Raw genomic sequence first — 13,116 nt, 5'->3', positions numbered from 1 at the left:
ACCAAACATTGTAGATTTGAAATGATGGGAATTAACAGTAAATGTACTACTGGTGATACTTGTGTGCCCTCCCACGGCCTACAATCGATTAGTCCACTGAGACATGCGTGAATCAGACCGGTGTCTCGTGGCATAATTTTTTTTTTTAATATAATTGCTGCTCGACTTAAAAAAATATATATTGGTCGACCAAAAGCCTATCGACCAAACAATCGACCAGTCAGTCGACTGGGGCCAGCCATAGACGCCGTGCTAATTTCCGCCTCGCCATCTGCTGTTTTTATATCCTCTCCTCCCTGTCGATAATGTCATATCTGTTAGAATGATCCAATCTGAGTCAGAGTACAGGCAGTCAGGCACACCCACAGCAGAGACAGAGGAAACCAACCACTGCTCTGGCAAAGATGGATGGGAGCACCGCATGCATGCCTCAGATGAGATTTACTTCTGTTTGATATTGACTGAGGCAACCGCACCCCGAATATACATACACACAGCCTACTGCCCCCACAGAAACACAATGTAATTCATGGCATCCATTAACTGCCCTCTGGGGTCCGGCCATTCCAGTCAGTCTATCACTATGTCCCCCCGTCAGCTGCCAATCAAATATTAGGGAGGGTTACTGAGTGCAGGGGCATCAACACTAAGAACACAGGGCGAGGAAAGATGGTGTGTGTGCTCTCCTCTGCCTTGCTTTGTCTCAGGAGAGGAGGGAGTGTTGTTTGTTTGATCTTGCTGCCCATATGTCTCTGAGTTAATAAATGTATTATGTCCATAGAGACCTAAAAGCCTGCCTAGACATGTCCCCTCTCTTTGTATGGGAGTCCATCCCAGCCATAGTCTTCTAACCCCAGCCAGCCCCAGAGCCCCCTCCCCGGATGTATTCTGTGTGTTCTGATCTTAACACCAGGCAGCCTCCCTCCCTGTCTCCACATCCCCGGCTGTTGGGATGGAAACAAAGGACTCCTCCAATTAAGCCACTGTGTCTGACTCTGCCTGTATTCTTTTTGTGTTCCAGAATGCTTTCTCTCTCTCCCTCCATCTCTGTGGCACCCCTCAGGCATGTCCTGTCAAATCCACGCATGTTGTCGCAGGACCCTTAACCAATCCTCTTAACCAATCATGTTATTCATTCTTCCTCCTCGTTCCCCATCTCCCCTCAGTCTCCTCAGGTCCTGGCAGAGAAAGCGCACACACAGGGGATGGGGGGGTGGAGAGCAAATCAGGGGGGGGAGAGGGGGATGGAATTTGTTGCGACTGTAGTGGCGGGGGGGGCAGGGCTGTGGGTTGGAGGGATGAGAGGGAGTAGGGAGGATGAGGGTGGGACCACTTCTGTTCATGATATCTATTTCCCTTCTGTTATCACTGCAACCCCTCCTCCTCTGCTAACAGAAAAACAGGAGGAGAGAGAGAGATGGGCGGCGTTGGTTGTATGTGTGTGTGTGAGTGAGAGAAAGAAAGAAAGCCTTTTAATTTGAAGATTGAAACAAGCCGTCTCCTAGAGGATGATAATGCTGTGTGCACAGGCTGCCCAACGTCACGGCCAAAGGGGTGTGCACTGAGCTACGCCACCCAAGCCAAGAGAGAGATGTGCGAGGGAGGGGAGGGGGAGAAAACCGAGAGAGAGCCGTAAGGAGAGAGAAATAGGCAGGCATTGAGGAAGGTTCTCTGTCTAATGTGTGGGTGCTCTGCTGCACTGTGTGTGTGTGTGTGTGTGTTTCTCCCACACAGTGTCTGTGTGTGTTTCTCTCTTTTCTCTCTGTGCCGTAGCTGCCTCTCTCTCGACTGTGACACTGGCTCTGTGCTGCTGCTGTGCGTCTCTCTCCCTGCCCGTCTCTGACACTATGATTTTCTGCAACCATTTAGGTGAATACAAGAAAGACGAACTCCTGGAGGCGGCTAGGTGAGTACAAGCTCCCCTCTCATCATCTCTCCATCTCTCTCCTCCTTTTAATCTCGATCTCCCCTCTTCCCCTCCGGCATTAGCAGACAGGTGTTGTGAAAGGGCTGAGCGTGTGGTTTGGGAGTGCTGGTGCACGGGGAGGGTTGTTATTGTGAAGGGATACCCACGTGGACTGTGTGTGGCCCTTTCTCGTTTGGGCAGAAGTCCGTCCTCGCTCTCCTCCGTCCTTTCACTCCCGTGCCCCGGAAACCGATGTGGTCGAGGAACGTGTCAATTAGTTAGTAGGCAAACGGAAGATCTTCCTCCTTTTGGCGAGGAAGCACGAATGTTTCCTACCACGGAAGAGTTTTGATATCTGCCACACCACCTTAGGAATCAGCTGTTGTATTGTCAGAGGAGAAAAGCATGCACACATTTAAAGACCAGAAAGCTACGTATCCGTTTAGCTATAAACTGTCTTGCACAACTAACTCAAATAATTAATTTTTAGCACTTCACACATATATTTTGGGATCCACCCCTGTAAACGTCATTGGCCTGATGACGCGCGAGTGGAGAAGGAGCTTCTCATTTCACTCAAGAGCATTTTCGTCCATGTTCCCACTCCTCGATTACCTTTGACCTTTTTCAGAAGGAGGCGAGAGAGGACAGAGAACGCAGGAGTTGAGCAAATCCAATTGAGGAAGGCTGTGTGGAGTGTTAGTTGTTACTTCTGCTTGGTGTGGGTGGCAGGACAGCGACGTGTCATTCAATCAACACAGAACACACTATGTTAAGACATACTGACCGGAGTCCGGACTGTGTTCCTTGGTAAGGTGCTAGCTCACCGACCAGAGACCCAGAGCAGAACCAGATTGGATCATATAAGGTTGCTCCATTTGATTTGAATCACCTTCCGACTGCAAAACCTTCCAAACATGTTTGCCCGTGGTAAAGTGGTCAGAAAGTGACTTTTTAGACCTGAATGCAAAAACATTCATGTGATAGAGGCCCTCAAAGTTGAGCCATTTTGCATACCCCACCCTACCATGAGACATCCGTTTCTGAGACTGGTTACTCAAATGAACTTATCCTCTGCTGCAGAGGTATCTCTGGGTCTTCCTTTCCTGTGGTGGTCTTCATAGGGCCAGTTTCATTATAGCACTTGAAGGTTTTTGTGACTGCACTTGAAGAAACGTTAAAAGTTCTTGACATTTCTTGGATTGACTGACCTTCATGTCTTAAATTCCTGATGGACTGTCATTTCTCTTTGCTTATTTGAGCTGTTCTTGCCATAATATGGACTTGGTTTTTACCAAATAAGCCTATCTTCTGTATACCACCCCTACCTTGTCACAACACAACTGATTGTCTCAAACGCAACAGTCCATATTATGGCAAGAACAGCTCAAATAAGCAACGTGAAATGACAGTCCATCATTACATTAAGACATGAAGGGTCAGTCAATCCAGAAAATGTCAAGAATTTTTAAAGTGTCTTCAAGTACAGTCACAAAAACCATCAAGCACTATGATGAAACTGGCTGTCATGAGGACCGCCACAGGAAAGGAAGTCCCAGAGTTACCTCTGCTGCAGAGGATAAGTTAATTGAAGTTACCAGCCTCAGGAATTGCAGCCCAAATAAATGCTTCACAGAGTTCAAGGAACAAGACACATCTCAACATCAACTGTTCAGTCGAGACTGCGTGAATCAGTCCTTTATGGTCGAATTGCTGCAAAGAAACCACTTCTTAAGGACACCAATAAGAAGAAGAGACTTGCTTGGGGCAAGAAACACGAGCAATGGACATTAGACCGGTGAAAATCTGTCCTTTGGTCTGATGAGTCCAAATTTTTGCTTTTTGGTTCCAACCGCTGTGTATTTGTGAGATGTAGATTAGTTGAGCGGATGGTCTCCGCATTTGTGGTTCCCACCATGAAGATTGGAGGAGGTGGTGCTATGGTGTGGGGGTGCTTTGCTGGTGACACTGTCTGTGATTTATTTACAATTCAAGGCACACTTAACCAGCAATGGCTACCACTGCATTCTGCAGCGATACACCATCCCATCTGTTTTGGGCACACACCTCCAGGCTGCGTAAGGGCTATTTGATCAAGAAGGAGAGTGATGGAGTGCTGCATCAGATAACCTGGCCTCCACAATCACCCGACCTCCACCCAATTGAGATAGTTTGGGATGAGTTGGACCGCAGAGTGAAGGAAAAGCAGCCAAGAAGTTCTCATCATATGTGGGAACTCCTTCAAGACTGTTGGAAAAGGATTCCAGGTGAAGCTGTTTGAGACAATGCTGAGAGTTTGCAAAGCTGTCATCAAGGCAAAGAAAGGGTGGCTACTTTGAAGAATCTAAAATATATTTTGAATTGTTTAACACTTTTTTGGTTACTACATGATTCCATATATGTTATTTCATAGTTTTGATGTCTTCACTATTATTCTACAATGTAGAAAATAGTCCAAATAAAGATGAATGAGTAGTTCTGTCCAAACTTTTGACAGGTACTGTATATATATATATATATATATATATATATATATTTTTGTATTATACAATCGTTTGACAACCCGTTTTGTGAGCTTTCAAATAATATCGAACTCAACCGTTTATCTTTTTCAGTGACAACGACATGGATGTCTCATGGTAGGGTGGGGTATGCAAAATGGGTCAACTTTGAGAACCTCAATCTCCTGAATCTTTTGGCATTCACGTCCAAAAAGTCCCGTTTTCTCACCACTTCTACCATGGGCAAACGCATATGGAAGGTTTAGTTCAAATCAAAAGGGGTGCGGTCAGAAAGTGATTGAAATCATATGGAAAGACCCTTTTGGACAGGGTTCCCCAAATGGTGGCGTTATGAGCAAAAAAATTACCAAACCGTTTTTGTCTTTTCATTGTTGGACATAAAATACTGTAAAAACACCAGGAAGTCAGCTCCAAGTTATTTTAAGTTAAAACATCTGTTTTCAAGTATTCCCACACATAATCGAATGACACGTGATCATATACAAAGGTTTATAATGATTATGTTTTAGTCCAACATATGTGTTTGAGCTTCTTGCGGTCAATTTGCAGTCTATAAATTATTTGTAATTATGTTCTTGCCCTCTACCATCCGCTCAACAACAACAAATAAACGGCCTGCGGCGGAATCTAGTTGATGACCCCTGTTTCAGGGATAACAACAGAAGACTAGATATACCGTCTGGTCTGGATGCGGCTGGGATTCAGAGTAGGGGTTATCTCTCTATCTATGGCTGTTATGACTGACATGACAACACCGTTGTGGTGGATGGATGTTTCTGATTGGCCAGCGGGTTCACAGTTCACACGGCCATCCCTCGAGAGGTGCACTCTGGGAAGGAGTGAAGCCCCCAGCGAGAGGAAGAGGAGCAGTACTGAGTCTTCCTCCTGTCATCTGAACAGCTGAGATTTCCTGGTTTCCTGCTCTGTGCTCCCACCCTCTGTCCGCCCAGCTCTCGGTGCTCCTGCTGCCTGAACACGAACTCCCTATGCCCACTGGGAACTCCTGTCATGTCCGCTATAAACATGAGGAGATTTCTCTCTTGTTCCTACAAATGAAGGACATACAGGCTGCCCCACAATGGCTGTTGTGGTCGCTCCACGCACACAGTTTCCTTCCCACAATGGCCACCCCAGCATAGCAAAGTCTGTTATAGTCGTGCTTTGAACCACCTGAACATGTCTTGGGGTGCAAGGCATGTATGTCACATTCAGCTCATTATACTGAAGTGCCTGCCTCTGTTGGCCCTTGGCCAGCAGACCCTACTAGAATACATGAGAACTATAAAGACTCCGTTTTCATTATCTGGGAACGCAGTTAGTCGGTTGAAACCATGATGAGAGGGTTTGCCATGGAGTGTAAATGTACCACTCACTATGTCCACAACAATCACATGTACTGTATGGAGCTCCATCCATCCAGGGCTTTGCTTTCAGCACTCCTTATTAAGAAGAGGCTTGCTATTGGTTATTCTGCGGTAAGGGATAAGGCTCTTCTGAGATGTCTGTATCATGGAGGGAGCGAGCCTCATATAGCTGATTGACTTATGACAGGAGGTTTACTCTGTATGGGCTCCATCTTAGTGCCCTGGTAATTAGGAAGATGAAACTGACAAACACACTAGCTTTAATCCTGTGGCCTCCACTCTCTGCTAAACCTTGGGATGTTGTTGTGCATCTCAATTAAGAATCTCTTGTTTTCACTTAAGCCCAGTTAGCGTTGTCTACCGGCGGAAGGAGAAGGAGGGGAGAGAAGAGAGGAACAGAAGAAAGCAAAGCCACCGACTATGAATGCATCTTCGCTGAAGGAACTTTGGCAAAGGTTGATACAGGGGGAACGAAAGAGAAAGAGTTGGGGGGGGAAAGATCCCTTTCTTCCTTTCTCTGACGGCCTTAAAGAGTTGTCGTCATCTGGGTAATGCTGTGACTGGCCGGCTCTGCTGCCAGGGTAGTGCATCCTGGCCAGGCCTCCCGTCACCGTGTCTGGGCACCATGCACCAACCACAGGAGGCAGAGGGCATCCCTAATAAATAAACTCTCAGAGCGTGCCAACATTAAGACTGACTGGCACGGCCACCCTGATCCAGAACAGAGCAGGCAGCAGGGCTTCTGGTAACAGCCAAAGGGTGAAGAGAGACACGGATAGAGGAGAATGAGTAGGATTACCCTGACCCAGCACAGCAGTAGGGCCTTACTGTAGTTTTTTATTTTTTCCATCCCATATTCAGGACTGTCTTTTACCCCCCCTGGCTCTTAACTGTGGATCCTTCGAAGTGCCATACAGTCACATTGAGAACTGAGAGTGGAGCGGAGAGGGTGGCCCTTGGCTTCAGTGACACTGGAAGGAGATGCTGAGGCTTGTCTCCTGACCACACTGGACCATCACTCTGGACCAGATTTTAGGACCAGACTTCAGGACCGGCTGTTAGTGTGTGTTCAATGTGTAATGTCCTGCTGTGTTTTGGGATGGTAGAGCAGAACACAGGAAAGACCTCCACAGCAGGTAGAGATGCTGACTCTGTTATCCGGAAGCCTTCTCTCTGAATCTCTCTACAGCCATGCATAGCTTTTGGCAAAAAGGAAGTTTCTGTTGGGATAAGGAAATCATTTATACTGCGTCAGTGTTTTTCACTCTTGTTGTTTTCTGTTACCTAACGATCTTGACCAGTGTGTTCAGAGATCTAAAGACTGGTTTTGACTGCAGACATAAATAATGCTCTTTAGTTTAGATCACCGTTCTGTCCATTTTGGGCAACTCCCTGGGCAAGTTTTCTACTCTCCTAGCCTTTTGTTATTCTCCTTTTTTAGTTAATGATAATCCTCCATTCCTCCCTTCTCTTTCTATCTCTTGTTCTCGCTCATTCGTTGGGGTATATCTAATGCAAGGTATATATTTTTTTGTTTTTTCGATCCCTATTTTCTATTGTTTTCTTCCGCTGCAGGAGTGGAAATGAAGAGAAGCTCATGGCCCTGCTCACTCCGTTAAACGTCAACTGCCACGCAAGCGACGGCCGCAAGGTAAGGGCTTGCTCCACCAGCACACACGTGTCTGCACACACATTGTTACCCAAGCGATCCCCGCTCAAACCATGATATTCCAACTCAATCGTTAAGTCATAGTGAAATGGACCAATCAGTTCAGGTAAATCTAGAGGCATTGAGACATTCTTTGCCAGCGGAGGTAGTAATTGTAAGTGAACACAAGTGGAACAGGGTGAGGAGGGCTATGTGGCCCTCTTGATGTCATAGTCCTGTTCCAGGTGTCAGTGTTAGAGGCCTGGTCTGAGCTCAGGGAAAGCTACAGGATCCAAGTCAGTCCAGAGAAGAGGCTTAATCTGAGCCACGACATCCCTTCTCACAGACCTTTCATACGGGAAATGAGAGGATTTGTGATACCCGGTTGTCTGCTGCAAGGTAATCATAATGCATAGATAGGTCAGAGTTGAGGATAGTACCTCCGCTCTCTTTTCTACTGAATTTGTTTTTGAGATTTTGACCACACTCAGTTTCTATAGTATGTTGATTATAAGTAACACATTGTTAGTACAGTATTGACGCAACATTCTAGTGACAATGGATACTACAGTCGTGGCCAAAAGCTTTGAGAATGACACAAATATTAATTTTCACAGTGTCTGCTGCCTCAGTTTGTATGATGGCAATTTGCATATACTCCAAAATGTTATGAAGAGTGATACGAGGAATTGCAATTAATTGCAAAGTCCCTCTTTGCCATGCAAATGAATTGAATCCCCAAAAAAACATTTCCACTGCATTTCAGCTCTGCCACAAAAGGACCAGCTGACATGTCAGTGATTCTCTCGTTAACATAGGTGTGAGTGTTGACGAGGACAAGGCTTGAGATCACTCTGCCATGCTGATTGAGTTCGAATAACAGACTGGAAGCTCCAAAAGGAGGGTGGTGCTTGGAATCATTGTTCTTCCTCTGTCATCCATGGATACCTGCAAGGAAACATGTGCCATCATCATTGCTTTGCACAAAAAGGGCTTCACAGGCAAGGATATTGCTGCCAGTAAGATTGCACCTAAATCAACCATTTATCGGATCATCAAGAACTTCAAGGAGAGCGGTTCAATTGTTGTGAAGAAGGCTTCAGGGTGCCCAAGAAAGTCCGGCAAGCGCCAGGACCATCTCCTAAAGTTGATTCAGCTGCGGGATCGGGGCACCACCAGTACAGAGCTTGCTCAGGAATGGCAGCAGGCAGGTGTGAGTGCATCTGCACGCACAGTGAGGCGAAAACTTTTGGAGGATGGCCTGGTGTCAAGAAGGGCAGCAAAGAAGCCACTTCTCTCCAGGAAAAACATCAGGGACAGACTGATATTCTGCAAAAGGTACTGCTGAGGACTGGGATAAAGTCATTTTCTCTGATGAATCCCCTTTCCGATTGTTTGGGGAATCCGGAAAAAAACTTGTTCGGAGAAGACAAGGTGAGCTTTACCATCAGTCCTGTGTCATGCCAACAGTAAAGCATCCTGAGGCCATTCATGTGTGTGGGGTTGCTTCTCAGCCAAGGGAGTGGACTCCCACAATTTTGCCTACGAACACAGCCATGAATAAAGAATGGTACCAACACATCCTCCGAGAGCAACTTCTCCCAACCATCCAGGAACCGTTTGGTGATGAACAATGCCTTTTCCAGCAAGGTGGAGGACCTTGCCATAAGGCAAAAGTGATAACTAAGTGGCTCGGGGGGAAAAACATAGATATTTTGGGTCCATGGCCAGGAAACTCCCCAGGGTGGACAAACAAAAACCCACAAATTCTGACAAACTCCAAGCATTGGAGATTTAACGGCATGTTTTCATTTTTTTAATTTAGTAAATTTGTTTGATTTAATCCTTCCACCTTACGATATAGTCTGAGAAAAGCCCGTCGTTAGTACAGGAATCCTGAGGTTGCAAGCCAGATGGGCTGGTCATCCATTCTATTGTCATGGATGTTCTAAGCCACAGGTGTCAAACTCATTCCACAGAGGGCCAAGTCTATGCAGGTTTTCGGTCCTCCCTTGTGCTTGATTGATGAATTAAGGTCACTAATTAGTAAGGAACTCCCCACACCCGGTTGTCTCGGGCTTAATTGAAAGGAAAAACCAAGAACCTGCAGACACAAGGCCCTCAATGGAATGAGTTTGACACCCCTGGTCTAAGCAATAAAGGTTGCTATGAGACTAGCACTTTCTCCTTTGCTAGCCTAGCCAACTAAAGCAAACACACAATCAAATCAAGCAGTTGAAATGACAGCAAGCTATGTGCATTTTTTTTGTTTTACCTTTGTTCCTTTTACAGTTTCTTGGGATATATTCATTATAACCAGAGAATCTGTCACTTTCATATGCATGGCACGGATTGGAGAAGCAGACAGCAAGTTTTAGGCAAACCTCAACTGTTGCAAACCAAATGCTAGAGGAGTAGCATGGGGAAATATTGCCTAGACGTTTTTTATCCAGGGGAGATGAAGTGTATAAATTACCTGGCTAGGCTGTCAGACAGTGGATGCGCATTGATTCAAATGGAGCTGTTAACAGGCATTATCAAATCAAAATGTATTTGTCACATGCGCCGACTACAACAAGTGTAGACCTTACCGTGAAATGCTTACTTACAAGCCCTTAGCCAACAGTGCAGTTCAAGAAGAGTTAAGAAAATATTTACAAACTAAACCAAGGTAAAAAAAATAATAAAAAGTAACACAATAAAAGTAACAATAACTAGGCTATATACATGGGGTACCAGTACAGAGTCAGTGTGCGGGGGTACAGGTTAGTTGAGGTAATTTGTACATGTAGGTGGGGTTGAGTCAATTAATTTAGTCAATTCATTACCTGGGATTGTGGTTACTAACTCCTATCAACAAATCAGCATCCAAGATCCAAATAACCTGTTTTATAGTTTAGAATTATTCCGGTAGAGGGATTTGGAGATCTGTGTGGGGTTCCGCAGTGAGGTTCTTTGTATTCCTACACCACAGCAGTGTAGGTTGTAGTTATGGCTATTAAGTAAGCCGTTAGCATTCAATGACTCCTGATCATCCACCGGCTGGGTTGTCAGTGTCGTGGCTTTGTATATCTGAATTCTGTCCCTGCCTGCTTCAGGAGGCATGCAATGACATTTAGATTTGGATTGATTTCCGTGAGGGTACGATGACAGCGATAATAATAACTGACACAATGATGCATATTAAAATGCTAATGAAGCTTTCCCAAAGATTGTCGCCATAGCCTCCATCTCAAGACCCCTTTCTTTATTACCCCTTTTTCCTTTGAATTAAAATGCCACCATCCCTCCCTCCACCTCCCTGGCCAATTCTCTGCCTTTTATGTGAGCAGTGCTGTTCTAGACGCTGTGGATGTTTATGGCTGGTTCTGTGTTTGCCAAATCACGGCCCTCTAATACAGCTCTGCAGGGTGCAGTGTTCCTGCCAGCCAGCCAGCCAGTTGGTTGCTCCCCAGACCTCAGTGTTTATGAACAGAGAGAATGTATTCTCCTTTACAGTCGTCACTAATGTGCAGTGCGGTTAGTCTCTCTGTGCTAATGAGTTGCTGTGGCCCAGGCAGCACAGCATGTCGGTTCAGAGATGCTGTTCTAAGGCAGATGAGAGGGTTGCTCCTGCTAGTTACATTGCTTTGGGATGTTGAGTCCTCTGTGTTTCTCGAAATATGCGTACTACCGTGCTCCCCACACTCGTGCTCCACGTGCATTCTCCAAGGAAGTTCTCTTGAGTATGCTCTTATGAGGACAAGGGTGTGGAGGACACATAAAACATTTAATCAACACTCTCACTCCCCGTACTATATTACCCCACGCTGCATCGCCCCATTCACTGAACCTTCTTCCAGCTAGGACAATGGCAACAATATAGACGAAACAAGATGTACACCAAGCTAACGTTTTACTTCAGAATTATCAGCTAGATATACTGTATATGTGAATCGTTGTAATTTAGCTAGCCAGCTATCTAGTTAAACAGGCAGAAATGACCTAAAACTAATGTTATGCAAGGTACAGTAGATGTTTCCTCTTCGTGGGTAGCTAGCTAACAATTCTTTGTGGCTTGCCAGTTAGCCCACTGACTTACTATGGACCCATTCACTGAACCCTCCGTTTTATTTTGTATTTATTTATTTAACCTTTATTTAACTAGGCAAGTCAGTGAAGAACAAATTCTTATTTTCAATGACGGCCAAACCCAGACGACGCTGGGCCAATTGTGCTTTACCATATTGGATATCCACTCGCGGCCGGTGGTGAAACAGGCTGGATTCTAACCACAGTGTCTGTAGTGACACCTCTAGCACTGAGATGCAGTGTCTTAGGCCGCTGCGCCACTTGGGAGCAGCAGTCTAGCCAGGACAATGGCAATAGAGACGAAACAAGATATACACAAAACAAAAGTTTTACTTCATAACTATCAGCTAGCTATATGTGAATCGTAATAATGTAGCTAACCAGATAGAATAACCGGCAAAAATGACCTTAAACCAATGTTATCCAATATAGATGTGAATTCTACATGGGTAGCTAGCTAACAATTCTTTGTCTATCTAGTTAGCTAATAGTAGTAGCTAGCCAGTTAACTCTATTGACTTACTATGGCTTGCGGTCTACGCACACTACAGTGGGTATGGTAGGCAGGTAACCATGCCAAAATTAACACATCATGTATTTATTAAGGTATGAAGTTAAAATATTGTAGTCAGGCAACAAATGAGAGGTGAATAGGCAACATTTTAATTTTTATTTATTTATTACTTTTCATATCTTTTTCTCCCCAATTTGGTGATTATGATCTTGTAATATATAATATAATATATAATAATATAATATCTCATCGCTGTAACTCTCCAACGAGCTCGGGAGAGGCGAAATTCGAGTCATGCGTCCTCCTTAACATGACCCGCCAAGCCGCGCTTCTTAACACCCGCTCGCTAAACCCGGAAGCCAGCTGCACCAATGTGTCGGAAGACGCTGGGCCAATTATGGGACTCCCAGTCACGGCTGGTTGTGACACAGCCTGGGATTGAACCCGTGGCTGTCGTGATGCCGCAACACTGAGACGCAGTGCCTAAGACCGCTGCGCCACTCGGGAGGCCAATAGGCAACAATTTCATTCAGTGTATTTTCTCTCACTTCAGCTCAAATAATCGCCACCATTGATTTCAAGAAAATGTGTGTAATTTTTTACGTGGTTGCGTCATATTTCTTTGCATACTTTCCGTTGACGCTTGCATCGGTGCATGCTTCAAGATATGTACAAATGGAGCACGCATTCGAGAAGTGCCCTCTGTGCTCCGTTTGGCATACTTTGATTTGAACTCGTACTCTGACCCTCCTGTGCTAGTATGTATTTTGACAAACACTCATGTGTGTTCGTTTGGATGGTACTATAATTGTGTTTTTAAGAGTTTTTCAGATAGAATAGGCTTACTTGGCCTCTCCTAAGGCCACAGCTCTGTTTCCCTGCTACTATATAGCCCTTTAATTGACTGTCCAGTGAGTCACAGGTATTTTACCTAGGAGGGAGACCCAGGAGTTATGGAGGAGATTATGGGAAAGTGAGAGGTCAGCATTTAGCCGACATGGTGCAATTCATGAGGCTCCTAGTTATTTCCAACGGAGCTTTTTGTCGGTGTTTAGGCTACATCCAGTCTGTCAGGTGTTTTCCCTTCTCAG

At 45.3% G+C, this 13,116-nt stretch overlaps 1 protein-coding gene across 1 annotated transcript in view; it reads left to right on the top strand.

The window, feature by feature from the left end:
- The window catches only part of LOC118387759 (poly [ADP-ribose] polymerase tankyrase-1-like), a 115,668-nt gene that overhangs the window by 61,468 nt on the left and 41,084 nt on the right, over positions 1–13,116 (top strand). Inside the window, exons 4-5 of the mRNA XM_035776445.2 lie at positions 1,870–1,906; positions 7,368–7,443. Coding sequence (XP_035632338.1) covers positions 1,870–1,906; positions 7,368–7,443 — 113 coding nt within the window. The remainder of the gene's footprint in view (positions 1–1,869; positions 1,907–7,367; positions 7,444–13,116) is intronic.

This window comes from Oncorhynchus keta, chromosome 9, assembly GCF_023373465.1.
Source record: "Oncorhynchus keta strain PuntledgeMale-10-30-2019 chromosome 9, Oket_V2, whole genome shotgun sequence".
NCBI lineage: Eukaryota > Metazoa > Chordata > Actinopteri > Salmoniformes > Salmonidae > Oncorhynchus > Oncorhynchus keta.
Note: the sequence above shows the minus strand (reverse complement) of the source record. Positions and strands in the feature narration are given on the sequence as shown.